This window comes from Exophiala viscosa, assembly GCF_022695815.1.
Source record: "Exophiala viscosa unplaced genomic scaffold EDD37scaffold_3, whole genome shotgun sequence".
NCBI classification, from domain to species: domain Eukaryota; kingdom Fungi; phylum Ascomycota; class Eurotiomycetes; order Chaetothyriales; family Herpotrichiellaceae; genus Exophiala; species Exophiala viscosa.
The window spans coordinates 398,382-419,716 of NW_026944355.1; the positions used below are offsets into that span (position 1 = coordinate 398,382).

Genomic DNA, 21,335 nt, shown 5'->3' on the forward strand with positions numbered 1-21,335 from the left:
ATACATGGAATGACACAATCAACCTGCAATCTGCAACAGACCTGCTCGAGGCTATCCAGATCACTCAGCATTGTTCACCGCAAACCTCGCGGGCTGATTGGTGGGCCAGAGTTGCACTACCTGTACTTTGAAATGACATTGGTACTTCGCAAGCATAGACTTCTTCTATCTAAGACCTCAACCCCTTGGCAAGGTATTCTCTTCGCTTTATCAGTGGGGAACGATAACATTCAAGGCCAAACGATTCAACCGTTGAGTGGCAGGAACGCATAGAAGTAGCCATCAACAACTTTACTTTTCACGCTTCTCCCACAGAATTTTATGCGTACCAATGAATCCAACGCTCAACCTTTAAGGACCATTTCAGGAATAAGCTGATATCTGTTCAAAGATCATCCACGACACAGGACTCAACGACAACATGCCCCTCACGGTGCTCACAGACGCAGACGTCCGCGAACTACTGCTCTCGTTGGTCAAAGAGGACGCAGTTGAGTTGCAGCAGAACCTCGCAGAAGCGTTACATTCATACTCGACCGGCGACACCAATTCACCATGCTGCGCATCATTTCAACCACAACGGACGGTCATCAAAAAGAAAGGCGTCACCACGGTATTCATGCCGGCTTCAACAGGCACGTCCGTCGGGATGAAAATCGTTTCTCTAGAAGAGCCTCAGGGAAGTCACAGCAAGAAATCATCAACATCGTCCTCCAGATCCCAAAGCGTCACCGGAACACCCGCTGTCAATTCTCCCGCTTCAGAAATGGCCACCCTGTCGTTGTCTCCTGCATCTACTATGTCGTCCTCTGATAGTGGTAGCCGGGGCTCGGTTGATGGAGCCTCGTTCCAACCACCGGCGTCGATTGCAAGTTCTCAGAGCACCACACCCAAAGGGTCAGTGACACTACTTGACTCGACCGGGAATCCAATGGGTATCGTCAATGCTGAAGAGCTCACGGCATTCCGCACAGCTCTGGCGGCCACTATGTTGTTCCAAAAGCGGCAGCATGTCCACACTATAACAGTTTTCGGCGCAGGCAAGCAGGCTTACTGGCATATCAGACTAGCTTTGCTTTTCAAAGGCGACGAAATTCGACATATCAACATTATTAACAGGTCGTTCGAGAGATCTATCAAACTGATGAAGGCCTTTCAGATCGAGGATGCCTCCCATGGCAAGTGGCGACAAGACATCAAGTTCTCGTGCATGAGCCCCGAATTCGGGGAGTATGGACGGCTTCTCAAGGAGGAGGTTAGGAAAGCCGATGTCATTTTCTGCTGCACTCCGTCAGTTGACCCTCTGTTCCCAGCGGAATTCTTGACATCACGGGAAGGTCAGCGGAAAGGCAGATATCTCTCCTGTATCGGTGCATATGCACCACACATGTGTGAAGTCCACCCGGACGTATTCAAGCTGGCTGTCGAGCCTGACCATGGTCACCACCACCACAAACATGCTAAGCAAGGAGGGGTTATCGTCGTTGACAGCCTGGAATCATGTCTAAAAGAGGCTGGCGAGATTATCAAAGCGAAACTGGGACCAGAGCACCTCGTGGAAATAGGGGAGCTACGTATGAACAGCCCCTGACGTTCTGTTCGGTCAACACAACTAACGTTTGCTCTAGTGATGATCAGAAAATCCGCATTGAAAGAGATCGAACTAGGAGGTACCGGTGAGCCTGGCTTACTGGAGTGGCTGACTCGCGGAAACGTGATATACAAAAGTGTTGGAATGGGCCTAATGGACCTAGTTGTCGCTGGGGATCTTATACGCCTTGCCAAAGAGAGAGACATCGGCATAACGATCGAAGATTTCTGATTCGAATAGTCGCTTACATTTTGGTTGGGGTGCTGGCAGACCATCCTTTACTGTTGGCCCGAAACGCCGAATATACCAGCGCTGCATGACGGGCACTGAGCGAGGTTTTTCTCTGCGAACCCGAACCCCTTATGAATATGGCTCTGGCGCGATGGTGAACGAACTCTCCCTGGACACCAGAGATTGTGTCATTGTGGGCAGATTTGTGGGCAGATCCGAGGCGAAGGTTGCTTTTCCGAAGCCACACATTGGTCGGGGCCCCTGAGAAAAGGTCCAGATTGAGTCAAAGAACCAGGGTGCCGTTTACGAGATCATGATATAACAAGCTTGTTCACACAACAAGGTCGTTTATGATGAAAGACAAAGAGTGCAAGCATGACATTAGATGTTATTTGGATCTGTCTATATGGAAGTTACCGTTCTTGAGGCATAAGAGTGCCCCTGGTCGCACAATCTGTGTCGCCTATCGCTACTCGGCGCTTCAAGCGGGGGTTCTGTGGGAGACAGCCTCGACATGGCATAAGTACGGGGGGCCACCTTTACCCACTCATGCCACTTGATGCTTAGCCCGTGCGTAATACTGAACTTTAATAACTGCAGTCGGCGGGTTATGCAGGTCGATTCCCGCTCGAGAACCAATTCCACAGTGCATGCTTCTTTCTTTCTTGTTCCCAGAAGACATTGATATAACCAGGGCTTTTGGGCGGTAAACCGAAGAATCTGGAGCCTGGCGAAACAGCGAATGAAGATATGGTGGGCCATTGATATGTGACGATTTGATGTTGTGCGATCCTTCTCGTCTGCAATGTTATCGTGAGCAGTGTAAGTTGGTCGTTGTTCTCGAAGGTCGTACTCATACTGATGCGTCACGGTTAGAAGGACAAGCACAAAGACGACACTTCTTTGGAGGACTCGAGACCGCGCACCAACAAACCACCAACATATCTTCCCAAGGCCCTTGCCCATGCAATGTTCTGAGATATAAGACAAGGATGGTCCAACAACAGGTACACCTGCCCAATGGGCAGATATACACGGTGACTCCGGTCTTTGGAGGCTTTACTTTCAAGTCGAACAATCTCGACCTCCATCATTCCCCGATTCCTCCCGGATGGACGGTCATGTTGCGGACCGAAGACGAGGTCGACGAAGACGGGAGGATGAAGAGCCGGGTGACTGTGAACCCGGAGAAGAAAGAACCTAAAGACGAGGAACCCGTGCAGAAACACACAGTGGTACACCGCTTTACCCAACCTACTATCCAGAGCGACTCACTATTCATATCCTCGATATCTATGCCCTCGAGCTCCGATTTCCGAAATAATGCCTCACCTACGAGACATATTGCCATGATTCTATGGGCAACCTTGTGCTGGTACTTTCACAAAGAGCCTCCGAGCCCCCATGCTCTCACAGAAGCTTCTGCAAAGACTCCAGAAAGCGGACGACCAAAACTCGATTGGCGCATCAAAATCAAAAGGGAAGGCATTTTCAAAGGCAAAAATACCCTACAGAAGCTCGAACGAATGGGTCTGATCTCGAGCGAAGATTCCTGTGTTGGCGCAGATACCGATGTCCGACTCCCGACTGGTTGGGGCGAGACGTTCGTGAGCAGACGGTCTTTTTGGCAGATTGACGCCAGAATCTTTCTCTATACCATGGCGCCTCAGCAGCATTCTCCCTTCCCCCAAGCATCTCCTCATCCATCGAGGCCGTCCTCACCAAATCGGACGATTGTTATAAATCAAAACTCTTCAGACCATGAGCTGCCTCCTCAATTGGATGGTCTTTCTGCAGGGATAGCCTCACCCGGCGGCCCTTTCAGCTCTGGAAGTCATCTACCAACATACTACCCTGCGCCGCCGACCCAATTCATATTCACCAACCACATTCGCCATCCTATCCGTTCGAAACCTCCTCGGCAAGGCGAGACATTCTATGCCCGCTATATACCTAGCCTGGAGTCGTGGCTGTCATTTCGAGTACCGACACTTTCTCAGAAACCCTGTCCTCATCCCCATTTCCTGCCCGCTACAGGGTCCATGTCCACAATCGTGGCCAGTCACACAGGAGGTGTCTCGGTGGCCACATTACCGACATTTGCGAATTTTGCAGACAGGCCGTGCGACCTAGATCTGCTGCATAAGTGGATGAATGAGCCCCGTGTGAATGCAGCATGGGGAGAGGCTGGACCGAAAGAGAGGCAAAAGAAATTCTTGATTGACGGCCTTGAAAGTCGACATTCATTCCCGGTGTTTGGTTGCTGGGATGGCAAACCGTTCGGTTACTTTGAGGTCTATTGGGTCAAGGAGGACAGGCTGGGCCGCCTTCTCGGTGGTGAGGTCGGCAATTACACTCGCGGCCTACACGCTTTGGTGGGAGAAGACGAATTTCGCGGCTCTCACCGACTCAAGGTCTGGCTGTCTGCATTGGTGCACTATTGTTGGCTAGCTGACCCAAGGACCGAGACCGTGATGCTGGAGCCGAGGGTGGATAACACGAAGTAAGTACGATCCCTGCGAAGAGATAACGAACATGGTCACTGATTGATATGCAGATTCATCAATTATCTGAAGGACGGTGGATTTTACCAGAAAGGCGAGGTTTCATTCCCGCACAAGCAATCGGCTGTCATGAAAATTGATCGAGATTCTTGGGACGCACCGGAATTGTGATGATTTGTCGGACGATATATATGATTCAGAGCATCTACCTGCACATATCTGGTCACCAAGGCTTTTGAAAGGAACCGATGAATGGAAATAGGAGGCGAGCCTGTTCCCAGAGAAGTGGCACCGTCTGACAGGGCGTATATCGACGACATAATTCGAAGCCAAGCAGGTTCACGATAGCAGGTGCCTCGACAGCAAGACAGACGCGCTATACGATAGAGTTGATGGTCTTCACCCCCGTCAGATGTTAAAGCTATATTCTTGTACGCGAAGGCCTCCAGGATGACAATGAGGAACGGTATCTGTTTGATCATGAGGAGCAACAGCAGTCAGACAGTGCCACTTTTTCTGGAAACAGGCTCAGAGGCGACGAAGTGTTTGTTTGGTTGCCTGATGTTCGCATAGTTTGTCTACAAGGAAGACATTGTACGATCAAATGTCGCTGTAGGACGCAAGATATAATGTGCAATGAATATTGGTTGCGATGATTGACTTCATGCAACACAATTACAGTACCTACTGTACTTTAGCCTCCATAGGTACAATACTGTAGCCATTACGTAGCCACAACCACCTACCCCGGACGACGTACTAACGTACATCCTTTTCCCCGTACTGTACCTTTAGTCATCTTCACTTCTATCCCAGCGCATAGCAACGACAACGAGATATTCCTACGAGTAATCCATCTACCCGCGTCGAACTACTGTCTCAGGTCTCCTGTTCTGAACTATCATTGGAATTTACAAGGAAGATGCATTCATCGCTGTGGCTCATCCCGCCCAGCGCTGACAACCCATTCAACAAATCCATCCAAGATCTAATTACAAACACACTGCCCTCGGATTTCCCTCATGCGCCAAAGAACAACTTCATCCCACACGTCACAATTACTTCGGACGTCGATCCCGCAAAGACATATGAGTCCAAACCACAAGAGTGGCTCGACAGCTTAACTCTGCCGGAATTCAAACGTGAGTCCAACGAAGTCATCGTTGAACTTGAAGAGCTGGAGGCCGGTGAGCCCTTCTTCAAGAAAGTCACGTTACGGGCGAAGAAGGACGACAATTTAATCAAAGTCGCGGCGGCGTGTAGACGGCAGGGCCTAAGCATTTCGGAGGACGAGGCATCACAGTGGGCGGAGAAGGACTATCTGCCTCATCTGAGTTTGTTCTATGGCGACATTCCCCAAGACGAGGTGCAGAAGAAGATCGGGTTGATTGAGCTGCAGTTGGGGTTTGAGCTGGGAAGTCTTTTCGATTGTTGTGGCGGGACGCTGGCTATGGGTGGGAAGTTGGTGCTTGTGGACACGGGGAAGTCTATTGAGGAGTGGAAACCTATTGCGGAGAGGGAGTGTCCTTGGGTGATGTGGAGGATGGCAAAGGGTTTGGTATGAGAAGGAGGTCTCATTGTGTACCTTGTACACAGAGGTATTCAAAATTCATTCGTGGTCGCCCGGCCAGTCTTGCGTCATAACCAAGCTACAAAGCTCATACTCTGACCAGCGTTCCCGTTCCGTGTCGACTTCACAATCCACCAGGTCAGTTATGAAGCCCTCATCCTCCTGAAGACGCCTAGCGTATTTTCTGTCAAAATTTGCATGGACTACTAGCCCAAATCGGTGCTTCCGGTTTCCCTCTCTGCCACAATCCAGCAGCAGAAGCCACTCGTTGCGGCCTTGCCTGTGTCTTCGAAGCGGGGCCTGAAGTTGAATACCTCTGCTTGTCATGGAGATCGAGCGTGAGCAATCGTGGTCGTCTGTCATGAAAACGCGGCGATAGTTGTTACAATTCTTGAAACAACGAATCGTAGGGGCAAGGAGACCGCCCCACCTATACCCGCCTGGGACCTCCAGAGATTGATTGAGTGCCTGATTACGGGCCGATAACAGGCTTGGGAGAGAGGTAGTCCACGCAAACAAACTGTAGTCGTCGTATTTACTCATGATCTCCAGCTGAAGTCGAACGAATGCGTTTTGCCCTTCTCCGTAAAGCAAAGGCATGCTTATGTGGAACAGACCCATCAGGGAATACGCGGTGTCTTCAGTTCGTGTAGTATGACGGCCAGAAGCCCAGGACATGACCTGTGCAATGCTGTATTTAGGACTGCCGAGATCGTCCTTCAAAGACCAACTTTGCACCAGAGCTTGCTTGGGGATTCCAGTGGCCTCTTTTACCTCTTCGCTCAAAGATGTCCTTGTGCCAATTTCCTCCTCCCAACTTCGGCACACGAAGATCAATTCGCGAGGCGCAAGAAGTTCTTGAAGAGTCCAGCCACGCTCGAACCATTCGCTGCATCTGAAGCTCTGCATCCAGTCCGAAAAAGGTAGGTCCCCCCTGGGTAGCACATCATACAAATAGGCATAACATCTTTCTGCTCGGCGGTACCACTTGAACATCGAGTTGATAGCTTCGGAGAGGTCAGCGCTGCTGGTCTTGTCGATGCAGCAGGTGTCTATCCAAACAAATCGATGGCCCTTGTAATCTGCAAATTGACAAAATCGTCGAAGTTTCAGCCAGCCTGCCTTGTGTTGATTGAGATTGCCTTGCAATTCCTGCAAGCTGATCTCGCCAGCTTCCCAGCGATGCGAAAGGATTGCATATCCTGGAACATTGCGGCCCTCGTATACACGCACGGAAAGATCGTCAGTCTTGATCAACCGAACCATTCTTCCCTATCGTGTGATGTTTCGGACTTGCGGACCGTTTGACAAGGCACGAGCACATCGACCCAGATCTTGCTATCGACAGCAATCGCTAACACATGGACCAGTAGTAAGAACAAGGGAGATACTTCAATGGAGGGCCATCATGAGGCTGAGGCTGTGAACCTGAGCTTGCAATGAGAGCCTTGCACTAGCCGTTAGTGGATTTGACACGTGTCGAGCGTGCAATGGATGCAGCCGTAACAGTCGACTACCGCAGGAACGACTCTTCGACGGGTCTGACTGACACCTCCTTCCCACACTTCGCAATTGCGCACAATGCCTTTGTCACACCATCAGCCATACTCTCCTGGCCTCTGACCACAACGACAGAGTGCTAGCCTGGACTAGCAGACCGTACCTCCTCCATGGCCCAGTTCCCCGGCGCCCGATATCATGGCTGCTGAAGCTTTGACGAAAAGTGCTCTCGATATGAGAAAGCAAAGCACGAGTGCCCTCAGTCGTTGTCGCGATGGACATCGACGACGCGTCTTCTGTAACAGGCAGGTTCGCCGAGCGCATTCCGTCTCTTCTTTGACCATGTACCTTAGATTTCTGTGTACCTTACAGTAATCGTCACAACTCGCTCGGAGATGAAACCTTTCAAGCCTCCATCCCGGGCAGGCGCACAATGGTTCTCGGCTGGTCTCGCTTCATCTTTCCCCGATCTTGAGTCCGACGATGACAACAACCTGTCGGAACTTCGCATCTGCAATGGAGACCTTACACCAGGATGCAAGGTCTTCCAGGTTCCTAGGGAGGCGGATTCGGCGATGACTCAACTGGCAGTTGCACCTGATGACCAAGAGTCATTTGATGTTGGAGGAGGTCTCAAGGATCAAGTGCTCATCTTTCAGTACAAGGGCACATTTCATGCTATTGATCATGTGAGTAAGGCACACAAAAGACCGACTACGCCTCGGAAGAACTAACCCATCTTCTTCAGAAATGCCCTCACGCATCATTTCCTCTGTCACAGGGCAACCCTTTTGACATTGAAGATTTTGGAGTCATTCTCAGCGCTGGGCTCACCTGTTCAAAGCACGGCTGGTCTTTCGACCTCTTCTCTGGAATGTCAGACCGTGGGAAGTACAAATTGTCAGTCTGGGAGGTTCAATTGCATGAGACTACATCAACTGACGAGGCTGACAAGGCGGACAATGCCTTGAAGAGCACGGCTAGGGAAGTTTGGGTGAGGAGAAAACAACGAATCGGTTAGAGTGATCGATTCGTGATCTTCAACGGCTCGGACAACGATTGTGCGGGAGCCGAGTTACTGTGGGAAGCTCTCTAACATGGTATCCATATTTACCATGAATCTGCAACGCCCTCGCCATTGCACTTTCACATCGGACGCGCAATAAGGACCTTTTCCCTCGAAGCGCCTCCGTCAGCGACACGCTGGATCTCTTCAATGCCCTTCTCCGCTCCCTGCACAATAGTGTTACGCAGAATGGGCTGCCAGAAACCTTGGTGATTGTCCACAAACCAGTCCAGATACTGTTTCATTCGAACAGGAAATGAAGGGTTTTGCGAGACAATATCGCCCCAGAAGAATGAGTCACCATAGGGCCGGATACCGATACAGAGTTTCCAAGCCGGGTCGTGATCCACAGGAAGGACAGAGGAGAGTAGCAGATCCTCTGCCGCGACATCATCGGAGACACAGCGCCTGGCCTGGTCGGGCGTGTTGTTGGCAGTCTCTTGTTCGGACCCCCCGAGTTGGCCTAGGCCAGCACTTACAGCATCGAAGACGACGGCGAGCTTCTTGCTACTCTGGGCGACTGCATGTTTGATGTCTTCAACGACAGTGGCACTGTTATAGTCGAAGACTTGTGTAGCTCCTATCGCACGTAGGCTCTCATGGTTTTTCGGAGAGGCTGTAGTGAAGATCGGCCCAAATCCCGCGGCTTTGGCGACTTGAATGGTGGCAGCCCCAACGGCGGATGCACCTCCCCAGATCAAGATGGGAATGCCAGTCGCATCACGGCCGTCGAGTCCTGCGGCAGGGAAGCCGAAGCCGAGCGTGTTGAAGAGAGCATCGGCGGCAGTCCCGACCGCAACAGGAATCGATACAGCATCGTGGTCACTCATACCTTTCGGTACTGGCCATGTTGTTTGGGTCCTGGAAGCCAGTGTCAGCACCTAAGCCCGTGACCATTGAAGAAAGGTTGAATCACAGATATGACTTACCCATCAGCTATGAGGTAATCTTGATGTGGACCAAGATACAATGGTCGCTGGCGTCCAAACAGGGCCGTGCCAAAGAGGTCTTGGCCGACCTTGAAGGACGACAAGTCTCCTACCTCAACCACAGTGCCTACCCATTCGAGACCTGCGACAGAGCCACAGAGACCAACATACGAGTGCGTGAGATCTGCTGGGTTGATCGCCGAATACTTGACTTTGACGAGAGCCTGGTCACCCACTGGCTTGTAATTTTCCGTGATGTCTTTGATGGAGAGTTCTCCATTCTCACCGAGGAAGATGGCTCGCCGTTTTCCAAGATGCATGGTACTTTGGAAAACGAATGGATGTACAAATGACTGCAGACCGTACTATACTGTCTTCTGCCTCTGGTCGTTCCATTTCCACTGCGGAAATCGTAACTTGATATACATTCCTTACGCATTCAGTCATTACCTGCCGGCTTTCAATTGTCCCGATTGCTCCATCCTCTATAAGCCGCATTCCTACACGCTCGCAAAACTCTCCGAGTGACAGTTTCTGACTAAATAGAAAGGAAATGTTTCCACTCTAGAGTCAGAACCCTGGGGACTGAATACTAATCAAGAGATGCTTCATCGGTATCTAGAATGCGGAGTACTGATGTGTCGAGCACGTGACTATATACCTACGGTCGACCATTGACACCGTCAGGTCTGCTCGGAGTCATTTCCAACTCCGCAAGTCTGTGGGGATTGTCGAATGCTGAATAAATTTCCTAGAGCCTTGCATCTTGCGCAGTCCTTGTATAGGCGTTGTGTCGGACATCCGGTCAGTTCTCATTGCATTGCGCCATCATGGCGACCCAGATACCAGTCGACCCGACGGTCAGCTCATCAAATACCCTCAAGCTCGAAAATGTAAGTCTTCGCACTCGACCACTATGACCTGACACTAATTGCGCCGGGTCAGACTCACAACCGAGATGTCTTGATCGCAATTGAGAAGAAATACCAGCAAGAATGGCAGAAGAACAAAGTCTTCGAGTCAGATGCTCCTACGACCTCCGAGATCCCCTTCAATTCAGTGCCGGCTGCGCAGATCCGAGATGAACACCCTAAATTCTTTGGCACATTCGCATACCCTTACATGAACGGTACCCTACACGCTGGGCACAGCTTCACTGTCAGCAAAGTCGAGTTTACGGCAGGTTTCGCTCGATTGACCGGGAAGCGAGTCCTCTTTCCCCTCGGGTTCCACTGCACTGGCATGCCAATCAAAGCGTGTGCAGACAAACTGGTTTCAGACGTAAAGAAATTTGGGAAACACTTTGAGGACTTTCATGAAGACGAGGAGGATGAAGAGCAGGCCAATGGCGTATCTATCGCACCTACCCAAGGCGTCAACGTCAAGGACGACATCACAAAGTTCAAAAGCAAGAAGAGCAAAGCTGCGGCGAAAACGACTAAGGCAAACTATCAGTTTCAGACGATGTTGGCAATGGGTATACCAAAAGAAGAGATTCACAAATTCGCCGATGCAAATTATTGGCTCCAGTACTTCCCACCGTTATGCCAACAAGATTTGATCGGCTTTGGAGCCAGGATAGACTGGCGGAGGAAGTTTGTCACCACAGACGCAAATCCATACTACGACGCTTTTGTGAGATGGCAGATGAACCGGTTACATGAGCTTAACAAGATTCTGTACGGCAAGAGATACACCATCTACAGTCCCAAGGACGGTCAGCCGTGCATGGACCACGACAGAACGAAAGGTGAAGGTGTGGGCCCAACCGAGTACACTGCGATAAAATTGAAGGTCAAAGAATGGTCGCCGGAGGCTGCAAAAGAGGTCGAGTCCAAGATCCCAAAGGACGCGAACGTCTACTTTGTGCCTGCGACCCTCCGACCAGAAACAATGTACGGTCAAACTTGCTGCTTCGTCGGACCTAAGATCAAGTACGGTGTCTTCAAGGTCTCAGAAAAGGAGTATTATGTCGTCACAAAAAGAGCAGCATGGAACATGGCTTTCCAGGGTACTTTCTTCGACCAAGACCACTTCCCACGAGACCAAAGTGAGTTGCAGGCTGTGGTGGAACTGCCTGGTTCTGCATTCGTGGGTACCTTGGTCATTGCTCCACTGTCAGTACATACGGACGGCGTTCGAATATTGCCTATGGAGACAGTTTCAGCTACTAAAGGTACTGGTGTGGTCACATCAGTTCCTTCGGACAGTCCCGACGATTTTGCGACTGTAAGAGATCTGGCCAAGAAGGCGGAATTTTATGGCATCAAGAAAGAATGGGCCGAGCTCGAGATCATTCCGATTATCGACACGCCAGCATATGGCAACCTTGCAGCAAAATATCTGGTTGAGACAAAGAAGATCCAGTCTCCGAAAGATGCGACCTTGTTGGCTGAAGCGAAGGATTTGGCCTACAAGGAAGGTTTCTATAACGGTACTTTGCTGATAGGCGAATTCAAAGGCGAGAAAGTCGTCGAGGCAAAAGACAAGGTCCGAAATGCGCTCATCAAGTCTGGCGATGCGTTCCCTTTCGCAGATCCTTCTGCCGAAGTCATCAGCCGAAGTGCTGACGAATGTGTGGTTGCTTATGTTCCTCAATGGTTCTTAAATTATGGCGAGAACGACAAAGAATGGCAACAGCGTGTGCTGGAGTATGTCAAGGCCAAGGACGGTCTTGAGACGTATACCCAAGAGTCGGAGAACCAGTTTGTCGCAAACCTGGAATGGTTGAACCAGTGGGCATGTGCAAGAACATATGGTCTTGGTTCAAAACTGCCCTGGGATCCGCACTTTTTGGTCGAGAGTTTGAGCGACAGTACGATATACATGTCGTACTACACCATTGCACACTTTTTGCATGGCGATATGTTCGGCAAGACTCGTGGCTCGCTCAATGTCAGATCGGAACAAATGACTGACGATGTCTGGGATTATGTCTTCACACGCACCAAAGATGTCGAGACTGTGTCGAAATCGTCAGGGATCCCAGTCGAAGACCTCCAGACCATGAGACGGTCATTCGAGTACTGGTATCCTCTCGATATGCGGACCTCCGGAAAAGACCTGATCCCCAATCACCTTACATTCTTCTTGTACATACATCTCGCACTTTTCGATCGCGAATACTGGCCACGATCAATACGGTCCAATGGACATTTGTTGCTCAACGGAGACAAGATGAGCAAATCAACAGGCAACTTCCTGACTTTGAGTCAAGCAGTGAAGAAATTTGGCGCAGACGCCACGCGGATAGCACTTGCTGACGCCGGTGACGGCATGGAGGACGCCAACTTTGAAGAGAAGGGCGCCAACGCCGCCATTATGCGGATGTACACGCTCAAAGACTGGATCGAGGAAACCTTGAAGGACGAGAGTCTGCGCAAGACACAGGGAGACGTTGTCTGGGACAAGCTGTTCGAGGATGAGATGAACCTGCTGGTCCACGAGGCGTACCAGCATTACTCGGAGTAAGTTTCTTTCTCTGACTTCCTGTCGCAATTGCTAACGATGACCCATAGCACGAACTACAAGCTCGCACTAAAGTCTGCGCTCTACGATTTCCAGTCCGCTCGTGACTTCTACCGAGAAGCATGTGCGTCGGGTGGTACACCTATGTCAAGGCCTTTGGTGACGCGGTACGTCGAGTTGCAGTCTTTGCTCATCGCGACGATCGCACCACATTGGGCCGAACACATGTGGCTCGAGGTGTTGGGCAAGAAAGACTCGATCCAAAACGCGCGATGGCCAGAAGTACCCAAGTCAGATCCTTCATTGACCGCAACGCGCGAGTACGTTAAGGGCACGTCCAGCAGTATTACGTCCGCGGAGGCGCTAGCCGCCAAGAAGATGGCCAAGGGCAAATCCGCAGCGTTTGACCCACGCAAACCCAAGCGTATTACCATCTTCGTCGCGTCGAATTTCCCGCAATGGCAGGACAAGTACGTTGATCTTGTGCGCGAGATGCTCGAGAAGACGACCTTGCACGACGACAAGGAGTTGAACGGCAAGGTCGCGAAGATGGGTAAAGGACCCGAGATGAAGAAAGCTATGCCGTTTGTCCAGGCTCTGAAGAAGAGGCTTGTCGTGAACATGGAAGCTCCTGAGGCTGTGTTTGAGCGGAAACTGCCATTCGATGAAGTCGAGATTGTTACGGAGATGAGGAAAGGGCTGATGCGGACTACTGGCTCTAAAGATGTAAGTGTTGTGTTGGTCGGCGAGGATAAGAGTGGGTTGCCTCCTATGGCGGAACAGGCTGTGCCGGGGTCGCCGACTTTCTTGTTTGAGAATATGGAGGAATAGATTTGCGCAGATCATATGTAGAGATGTTCAGACGCTGGGTGGCTGGTTTGAAAAGAAAAAGAGCGAGGATCATGTGTTTAAGCTGAGAGGGATAAACCTAGCTAGATGATAGGATGAAAGATCATCTCAAATGAGGTTAGATGGCAAACTTATTGTTGCTTGTACTGCTGCCCTCGAGACTCAATATCCATGGTACGAAATTACGAGTGTTTTCTCTCTCTGCAGACATTCACATGCTGACATTGATACAATATTGTGTGCTGTGCGTTGGCATAGGATGAGTACAGCAAGTGGATGACATACAGCTTTCTCAACCATTAAACAATCATATGAATATATTATCAACGAACCCAACATCCCCTGTACATGACTGTATATCTCTTGTTATTCAATGCAAAATTCATCCCAACATAGGCTTGCTTGCCTATATTTTCGGTCTAATACTGCACCTCCTTCCCAGGCGGCAAATGGCTGTTCAACTCCGCCGCACTAGGCACCGCCTCGCGACCCAAGGCCTTCTGGTGCTCGACCGTGGCGATAGCAGACTGCAGCGCACTGTTGACATCGATATGGAAGAATGGCCTGTTCAAGCCCTGCACGACAGCAACCCTCTTCGTCGATGCGCGGGCATAAGCCTTGCTATTTGTGATCTCCCTTGACAAGTCATTGCCGTTGCTAGCACCGGTGCTCGAGTCAGTCGACTCCTTATCGAGTCTGTGGCGCTGGATGTCCTCGGACTTGACGACGCCGTCGCGGCCGCTCTCCTCGTCACGGTTTGAAGGATACTGTGATAGACGTCTGTTGGTATCCATCTCTGCGGCTTCAGCGGCCGAAGAACTGCCCCCAATCTCGGCGACGCTGAAGATGGGTTTCCATCTGTGGATTTCTTCCTGGCCGGCGCTGGGGTAGCCGAAGCCTGCAGACGCCAGCGCGCGCTTGGTCCAGCGGTTGTTGATGCAAGCAAAGTGCCATTGGACGCTCTCTGGGGATGTGTAGCGGTCGAGCTGGTTGCGGATGTCAATCAGGTTTTGAATGGACGTGATGTCGACGTTGTTGACGGACGAGAAGTCCAGGATGACGGCCTTGAGGGTGGGGAAGTGAGACCTATCAGGCTCGGACTTGCCGCGTCGTGGACCTGGGTTGTTCCATGGTCTGTCACCCGGTCGTGGATACGACGAGGTGTTGGTGCGGCGCGTGTTCGCGAAGATGTACTCCACAAGATAGTCGGTGTAGTGGTTTGCGTTGGGGTAATTGAAACCTTCGGCGAAGCGGTAGATGAAGACTCCAGGGTAAGGACCTTCGACCTGGATCGAAGGGTTGGAACCGTCGCGGTGGTCGAGAGGCAGGAAGATCTCGCGTGCAGAGTCGTCAGTCCCGGACGGGTTGTCGTGAAACTTGTCTTCCATCAGATGATCGCCCACAACAGAGTGGATCTTGACTTTGCCGACGAAGTGGCCTCGGGCCTTGACAACACGGAAGAGGAGAACTGCAACGCTGACACAAATGGTGGTGTAGATACCGTTCTCAATGGAGGAGAAGATGGTGACGAACACACCCGCAAAGAAGATGAGAACTTCGAGAGGTGAGACTCGCCAGAATTTGTATAGGGTGCTCGGTGGTGTGATCAGATCGCCCACGGCATGGATGATGACGGCCGACAGGGATGCGCTGGGAATGTAGAAGAATACCGCAGGAAGGGCATAGATGGCCAAAAGAACCACAAGTGCAGTGATGAGACCGGCAAGCGGCGTTCGCACACCAGCTTTGGACTTGATGGCTGTTCGCGAGAAGGAGCCAGTGGCTGGGTACGCTCCCAAGAAGGGACCCAGCAGGTTTGTGACACCAATGGCCACCAGTTCCTGCGACGGGTTGATGGTATAGTTGTTGACACGACCGAAAGATTTTGAGATAGCAATGTGCTCGATGAGGAGCACAATGACCGTTACAGGAATCTCACTAGCAAAATAGCCGATGATTTTGGTGTTGATGGTTGGTACCGCCGCATTTTGGAACCCTCGAGGTACCGTTGACAGGATCGCAAAGATGGGCTTCTTGCGATGATGGCGATTCACGAGCCAGCTGATCATGGTGTACAATAGAATGACAAATGAAGTCCGGAGTGTGGCGATGAAGAACCACATCTTTGACCTTTGGGGCTGTTTCTTTGCCATCTTGTTGCAGGTGAAGCGAATTGCATAGAGCAAGAAAAGAGCACTCAAGCCCATTGCAGCATCGACCTTTGTGTGGCCCAGATACTTCAACGTGTTGATGATGACCAAATAGGTGGAGGCTCTGGTATTGAAGCCCTTGACTTTGATACCCATCATGGTCGGAATCTGGCCGCAGGCAATGTTAATCGCCGACCCGGTCATATAGGCGGAGATGGCGGTCAAGGGAATGAAATCGACAATCCAACCGCATCGAACGAGGCCAATGAAGCAGATGATGGCGCCGGCAATAATGGCGAGAGCTGAAGCAATGACATGTCCGGGAACCTCCGGATGTAGTTTTGCCATCTTGAGGACGATGTTGCCAGTGATGGTGGACATGACTGCGACTGGACCGATGGTGATATCCTTTGAAGTGGCGAAGAACCAGTAGATCAAAACACCCATGAAGGAGGAATACAGGCCGAATTGGACAGGCAATTCCGCCAATTTGGCATAAGCCATACCTTGAGGAACGACGACTGCGCCCACAGTGATACCGGCCACAAGATCTCCGTAGAGCCATTGCAGGTTATAGCGGGTAATCCAATGGAGGAAGGGGAAGAGGCTGCGAACGTAATGAGCCCAAAATGTGCGAGAGGGGACTAGGTCGCGTAGCCAGTCGCCGGTTGTTGGTTCTTCTTCCACGTATGTGTCGGCGGTACTGACAGAGTAGGTGGATTCACCTCGTGTGATGGTATCTTTGTGAGCCGTACGCTCACCGAGGTCGAGCCTCAAGAACTTGGCCAGGCCATGGCCAAGTTTGGAGGAAGACGACGCCATTGCGATCTCTTCACAGTCTCTGTCGGTGCGAAAGACTGGATAGAAATTGCGATCGTCTATAGATGAGAGGTGCGACCGAACGGGTCTGTTTGAAAGAACAAGGAAGGACAAGCGTAGGGCTGGGCCTTATTTAGTCTCGACAGATCCTGTGGAAGAGGGGTGGGGCGAGGTCTGCAAGCGTCGGATCAGGACAAGATTCTGGCTACCACTCTAGGTCAGAAGGCTTGATGCGCCAAGTCGTATGAGAAGAGCTGGCTGGCTGCAATAGGTATTGGTAATGAGATGTGAATGGTGGCTTTCAGAAAGCTGTCGAGGTGACAGTTCTGCTGGCGAAATCCGAATTTTTCCAAGGCGATATGCCGAATGTCCCAGGTGTAGGACAAGGATAATAAATATGTATACGTATTCGAAGCCCACCACAGGAGGTGATGGTTCCACGGTATGAGGTGGTCCAAAGACGTGCCTTTCCCAGAGGCCGTTATCTTTGGTTTGATATAGGTTGCTGATATCAAGGGAAGGTGGGAGAAATGACGATTCGCCCCCAGCGGTGGGAAGAGGTATGGTATATAAATCTTGACGCGGTGATGCCAGGGTCGGCCTGTCTGACTCTACTCGCGCAGGACAGGACAAACTTAGCGAGCACCAGCTGCGGTCTGCCGACTAACGAAGGGCAGATCTGGACTCGGCAGGACCCAAAGGCAGTTTAAGTTTGGTGGACATTGATCTGGGAAAAGGAACGTATGGGACAAGCTTGTAGAGAAGGCAAAGAGATTTTTCCATCGAGAAGGACTGGGGCTATGATGAAATTGGGGGTCCCAAGACGATGTCGTGATCGCGGGAGAGAGCCTTGATAGGGAAGAGCGGTGCGGCAACGCACGAGCGCCACGGGACCCAACGACGATTCTGTGCCCCATTCGGCAGGCCAAGTACGTGGTGGTTGACGAAAGCAAAGGAAGAGACAGCCAGATCTTGCATCTATTGACCCCAAGGTGGACGGTAAAAAGTGGAATATGACACGAGAGGACAGGCGGATGATCGCAAGGCTATCTCCAATTTTCGAGCTTGATGGATGATTACTTTCTTCATCTTTTTGGTTATGGGATTCTCAAGCATCTTAGATATTCAACGGATGAGAGCTTGCGATTCCGTGCTAGAGAGCATTTTGTGTGGCTTGTTATTTGGGTCTTGTATTGTTCCTGGTTAAGCGAAGTTCGGTTGCTCTGAACCTGATATGATCTCCCGTCTACTTGTCTCCGTACCTGAATATTGGTACTGCCCACACATCCCGGCCGCCATGTGTACGTGCTTGTGCGTCCAGGCAAGCCCTTTTTCATTTTTTCAAAGTAATTTTGACGGCAGTATTGGGACTTCCGTGGATTCCTACCAAATTACGAATCGAGTCTGGGTGAAAGAGAAAATCTCTGAATGTCCTCGTCACCATCGACCTGTGTGAAAGGAGCAAAATGGCGTGCTCGACGTCGTTCGGCTGGCCCCCTGCTGGTCCACCCCAGAATGCCAGGGCCCGTCTGCCCTCAGCCTGTCATATCGCAGAAGTGAGGGAGGATGCCATTCCACTTCCGGCAAGCCTTGAGTCTCCTATCCAATGATCAATGATGGTGGCATCTTTGGCGGAGTCTAGCATTGGTGCTAAAAGCTGACGCGATTTCCGCCATAATGATACCATCGGAATGTTCAACACACCTCAACCAGAATTGGTCGATTTAAAAACCGTACGGAAGACTCGTTCGTAGTAACCGAAGCCCTCCCTCGTCACAGCCAAGACGAACCTTCCTCGTTCTTTCGACGGATTTGGCCTTGCGACACTTCTAATGAGGCATAATAAGTCGCGATTTTCAAGCCTCATGAAGTCGCAATGCGGCTAGAAGAGGGATGAGTCGCGAAAAGAAACGAGAACCTGGCGCATATGAACATTCAAGGAGATGCAATTAGTGCCTGATGTTGGCATATTGACCGGTCTTTGCTTTTTTGTATGACCCAATTGAGTCAAGCATCACCTTTCGTGCTTGCGAGGCTTGGTTTGCATTGGGCGCCAGTCTATCTTAAAGAGGGCTTGACTACCGATGCCGTCAAGCCTTGCCAATCCAACAGTGACATGCTTTGATGGTTTCGAGAAAGGTTTCCAGGGGAGGCAGAAGAAGGTAGGTCGAGTCCGAAACAGGATGAATGGCAACATGAGACTCGGATCAGGTTGTGTGTCGCAATCAGCACACGACAGTAACAGAGATATGAGCATATTTTATCAGAAATCACGTCCTTTTTTCTTGTCGTTGCGATCAATCGGTGCCATTTCTTTGAGACATGACAGTTCCTGGTCAATGACATCTCGCGCCGTGCCCGATCATTGGCAAGACCTTGTGCCATTCCTCTGCTCTATGATGCAAAGCACAGCTAATCTAGAATCTTCGGAAAACTCGTTGCAATGTCTTCAGCCCGAGAATGATCTCCGGCAAGGGACGCCATAAGACATACCTGCCGCGCCGCCTTCATGTGGTAACGCCATCGGAACGCCATATCGTGTCATTGCCATCCTTTCCAACCCATACGCCGCCTCATGCAGCTTGCATCGATGATGGAACGGAACAGGTAGGTCGAATGCAGATTTCCTCACGCTGGCTAATGCATAGACGTCAATCGCGTTCGTGATCGCCCATCATCTCGTCAAACTCTTCCAACTCTTCATCTGACGTTTTTTTCTCGTCTATTTCGTGTCACATCACGGCCGACGCCAGTCAAGCTGATTTCAAAGCGGTCACTGCGAGGCACATTGCATTCTCTCTGCACCTGCGGGGATGCCGTCCTCATCGTCTTCGTCCGTCGCGCCCTGTGCACGTGCCTGTTGGCGCGGGTCGACATCCTCAAGATCGAAGTCCTCCGTCATAGAGTCTGGCGGCGGAAGCTTCTGTTCCATGCGCGGGGGCAAGATCTGTTCCAGAAGCTCGACATTTTGGACTTGGGTCTTATCGGGGAATTTGACGTCGAACTGAATGTAAAGGTTTCCGAAGTCGTGGTGTCTGAATGATGGCATACCTTGGCCTTTGATGCACTTGATAGCACCTGGTGCAATGTTAGCGTCCCAATTTAATGAAGAAGCACCAAGGTGTAACTTACCAGGAGTGATGGGCTCGCCGGGGAAGATATTAACTGTCAACCAGCGCTCATCCAGGTGCTCGATATAGATCTGACCACCGGCCAATGCTGTCAAGAGATCGATTTCGGCATGGTAAAAAAGGTCGTCGTCCTTGCGTTGGAATCTTGTGTGAGGCTTCTGCTCAATCTCGAACACAACATCGCCAGCGAGTACACCAGGCACTTGGTCACCCTCCCCGTGGAATTCAATCTTGTGTCCGCTCTTGACCCCTCGATCTACATGGACATGAAGAACTTTGCGCTCGACGATGGTCTTCTTGCCCATGCAGCGTTTGCAGCGATCCCGCTCACGGATGGTTTCTCCCTCTCCTTGGCAGTCAGGACAGATGGTTTGGAAGCGCTGGATCATGGGGCCCATTTGTCGCATCATGGTTTTCATGCCTGCGCCATTGCAGCCAGTACATGTTTTGACGGCGCCCTCTTTGCCTCCACGACCCTCGCAAGCTGGGCAGATGACCGATTTTTGCAGGGCAAGCTTCGAGACTTTACCTCGATAAATATCTTCCAGGGAGACTTTGTGAACATGGTGGATCGACCTGGCTTTCTTGGGGCCAGTCTCCCTCATGCCACCGCCAAACATGCCGCCAAACGCTGAACCGCCGCCGAAGAATTGGGCAAAGAGATCTTCTGCGGCCATACCACCGCCCATGCCGCCTTGCTCCAGTCCTTCCTCTCCATATTGGTCGTATAACTGTCTCTTCTGAGGATCGGACAAAACTTCGTAGGCTTTCGAGAGGTCCTTGAATTTGTCGGCCGCATCAGGGTTGTGGGCATTTTTATCTGGGTCGTGTCAGACGTCCGCCAACATTTGCCGGAGGTGAGGCAGTAAGTCTTACCTGGGTGGTGCTTTAGGGCGCCCTTCTTGTAGGCAGATTTCAGTTGAGCCTCTGAGGCTGCAGGGTCGACCTTGATTACTCGTTAGCGAATGTTCGAATGGCTCCCAGCGGACATCCACGCACCCCCAGGATCTCATAGTATTTAGTGTCCTTGACCATTTTGTCCGATGTTCGTTCAGATCAAAGGCGTGTGAGGAAAGATAGCGACGACGGACGACGAGGCAGGGGATTGAGTGGAGAGGTTGCCGTCTGTGACTAGCGGCTACTCGCGCGAGCCAGTGAGGACCAAAGGAGGACGTTGATCTGAAGTTCTACGCGATGTCAGGATGTGTGGAAGTGAGGCAGCAACACTGGTTCTCTACAAGACACAGGCAGACAGTATCGCAGGCGTTAAGTCAGCCAGGAGCATTATTATTAAAATTCACTTGCGTCGCCGCGCAGGGCACAGCCAACTGGGGCGGCGAAAACTGCTGCTGCAAATCATGCCAAGCGAGTAGATTCCATGAATTCCACGGGCTTCCTCAGGCTTCTCCGACCCGATCTCAGTAAACGTTAGGCGACCTTTTTGCACTTCACAGATCACGGAATGGGTGCTCTATGCCGACAAAGAAGACTAAATGGAATGAATGAATGCAAGAAGCTGAATTATAA

At 51.1% G+C, this 21,335-nt stretch overlaps 9 protein-coding genes across 9 annotated transcripts; 5 read left to right on the plus strand and 4 right to left on the minus strand.

Moving 5' to 3' along the window:
• Nucleotides 1–167: 167 nt before the first annotated feature.
• EDD37DRAFT_692714 (ornithine cyclodeaminase) lies at nucleotides 168–2,205 on the plus strand. Its single transcript, XM_062820048.1, has 2 exons — nucleotides 168–1,574; nucleotides 1,629–2,205. Exons 1-2 carry the CDS (start codon nucleotides 422–424, stop codon nucleotides 1,820–1,822), a joined length of 1,347 nt encoding a protein of 448 aa, XP_062671565.1. The 5' UTR covers nucleotides 168–421; the 3' UTR covers nucleotides 1,823–2,205.
• Nucleotides 2,206–2,438: 233 nt separating this feature from the next.
• On the plus strand, nucleotides 2,439–4,978 carry EDD37DRAFT_685890 (acetyl CoA:N6-hydroxylysine acetyl transferase). Its single transcript, XM_062819903.1, has 3 exons — nucleotides 2,439–2,644; nucleotides 2,699–4,325; nucleotides 4,380–4,978. Exons 2-3 carry the CDS (start codon nucleotides 2,815–2,817, stop codon nucleotides 4,495–4,497), a joined length of 1,629 nt encoding a protein of 542 aa, XP_062671566.1. The 5' UTR covers nucleotides 2,439–2,644; nucleotides 2,699–2,814; the 3' UTR covers nucleotides 4,498–4,978.
• Nucleotides 4,979–5,125: 147 nt separating this feature from the next.
• EDD37DRAFT_312769 (2',3'-cyclic-nucleotide 3'-phosphodiesterase) lies at nucleotides 5,126–5,913 on the plus strand. The gene has a single exon (XM_062811353.1). The coding sequence runs from the start codon at nucleotides 5,249–5,251 to the stop codon at nucleotides 5,888–5,890; it is 642 nt and encodes a 213-aa protein (XP_062671567.1). The 5' UTR covers nucleotides 5,126–5,248; the 3' UTR covers nucleotides 5,891–5,913.
• Nucleotides 5,913–7,528, minus strand: EDD37DRAFT_313020 (heterokaryon incompatibility protein-domain-containing protein). Its single transcript, XM_062811357.1, has 2 exons — nucleotides 7,447–7,528; nucleotides 5,913–7,343 (listed from the first exon to the last, which is right to left on the minus strand). The coding sequence occupies exon 2, from the start codon at nucleotides 7,160–7,162 to the stop codon at nucleotides 5,936–5,938; it is 1,227 nt and encodes a 408-aa protein (XP_062671568.1). The 5' UTR covers nucleotides 7,163–7,343; nucleotides 7,447–7,528; the 3' UTR covers nucleotides 5,913–5,935.
• EDD37DRAFT_312771 (Rieske domain-containing protein) lies at nucleotides 7,478–8,480 on the plus strand. The gene is made up of 2 exons (XM_062811354.1): nucleotides 7,478–8,085; nucleotides 8,145–8,480. The coding sequence occupies exons 1-2, from the start codon at nucleotides 7,792–7,794 to the stop codon at nucleotides 8,415–8,417; spliced, it is 567 nt and encodes a 188-aa protein (XP_062671569.1). The 5' UTR covers nucleotides 7,478–7,791; the 3' UTR covers nucleotides 8,418–8,480.
• A 62-nt stretch (nucleotides 8,481–8,542) lies between these two features.
• EDD37DRAFT_678800 (chaperonin 10-like protein) lies at nucleotides 8,543–9,986 on the minus strand (the record flags this gene model as incomplete). Its single annotated transcript, XM_062819664.1, has 2 exons — nucleotides 9,392–9,986; nucleotides 8,543–9,323 (listed from the first exon to the last, which is right to left on the minus strand). The coding sequence occupies exons 1-2, from the start codon at nucleotides 9,709–9,711 to the stop codon at nucleotides 8,543–8,545; spliced, it is 1,101 nt and encodes a 366-aa protein (XP_062671570.1). The 5' UTR covers nucleotides 9,712–9,986.
• A 1-nt stretch (nucleotide 9,987) lies between these two features.
• On the plus strand, nucleotides 9,988–13,892 carry EDD37DRAFT_312915 (leucyl-tRNA synthetase). The gene is made up of 3 exons (XM_062811355.1): nucleotides 9,988–10,284; nucleotides 10,337–12,858; nucleotides 12,910–13,892. The coding sequence occupies exons 1-3, from the start codon at nucleotides 10,222–10,224 to the stop codon at nucleotides 13,688–13,690; spliced, it is 3,366 nt and encodes a 1,121-aa protein (XP_062671571.1). The 5' UTR covers nucleotides 9,988–10,221; the 3' UTR covers nucleotides 13,691–13,892.
• A 1-nt stretch (nucleotide 13,893) lies between these two features.
• Nucleotides 13,894–16,996, minus strand: EDD37DRAFT_312969 (SulP family sulfate permease). The gene has a single exon (XM_062811356.1). It carries the CDS (start codon nucleotides 16,678–16,680, stop codon nucleotides 14,128–14,130), a length of 2,553 nt encoding a protein of 850 aa, XP_062671572.1. The 5' UTR covers nucleotides 16,681–16,996; the 3' UTR covers nucleotides 13,894–14,127.
• A 2,454-nt stretch (nucleotides 16,997–19,450) lies between these two features.
• On the minus strand, nucleotides 19,451–20,843 carry EDD37DRAFT_607275 (DnaJ protein, subfamily A, member 2; the record flags this gene model as incomplete). The annotated part of the gene is made up of 3 exons (XM_062814962.1): nucleotides 19,451–20,628; nucleotides 20,685–20,754; nucleotides 20,808–20,843. 3 exons carry the CDS (start codon nucleotides 20,841–20,843, stop codon nucleotides 19,451–19,453), a joined length of 1,284 nt encoding a protein of 427 aa, XP_062671573.1.
• Nucleotides 20,844–21,335: the final 492 nt, after the last annotated feature.

Coding starts and splice junctions, on each gene's coding strand:
- EDD37DRAFT_312915 (XM_062811355.1), top strand. CDS start 10,222: ATGGCGACCCAGATACCAGTCGACCCGACGGTCAGCTCATCAAATACC. Junction 10,285..10,336: donor ATACCCTCAAGCTCGAAAAT/GTAAGTCTTCGC, acceptor GCGCCGGGTCAG/ACTCACAACCGAGATGTCTT. Junction 12,859..12,909: donor GCGTACCAGCATTACTCGGA/GTAAGTTTCTTT, acceptor GATGACCCATAG/CACGAACTACAAGCTCGCAC.
- EDD37DRAFT_313020 (XM_062811357.1), bottom strand. CDS start 7,162: ATGGTTCGGTTGATCAAGACTGACGATCTTTCCGTGCGTGTATACGAG.
- EDD37DRAFT_312771 (XM_062811354.1), top strand. CDS start 7,792: ATGAAACCTTTCAAGCCTCCATCCCGGGCAGGCGCACAATGGTTCTCG. Junction 8,086..8,144: donor CATTTCATGCTATTGATCAT/GTGAGTAAGGCA, acceptor CATCTTCTTCAG/AAATGCCCTCACGCATCATT.
- EDD37DRAFT_692714 (XM_062820048.1), top strand. CDS start 422: ATGCCCCTCACGGTGCTCACAGACGCAGACGTCCGCGAACTACTGCTC. Junction 1,575..1,628: donor CGTGGAAATAGGGGAGCTAC/GTATGAACAGCC, acceptor CGTTTGCTCTAG/TGATGATCAGAAAATCCGCA.
- EDD37DRAFT_685890 (XM_062819903.1), top strand. CDS start 2,815: ATGGTCCAACAACAGGTACACCTGCCCAATGGGCAGATATACACGGTG. Junction 4,326..4,379: donor CCGAGGGTGGATAACACGAA/GTAAGTACGATC, acceptor ATTGATATGCAG/ATTCATCAATTATCTGAAGG.
- EDD37DRAFT_312969 (XM_062811356.1), bottom strand. CDS start 16,680: ATGGCGTCGTCTTCCTCCAAACTTGGCCATGGCCTGGCCAAGTTCTTG.
- EDD37DRAFT_312769 (XM_062811353.1), top strand. CDS start 5,249: ATGCATTCATCGCTGTGGCTCATCCCGCCCAGCGCTGACAACCCATTC.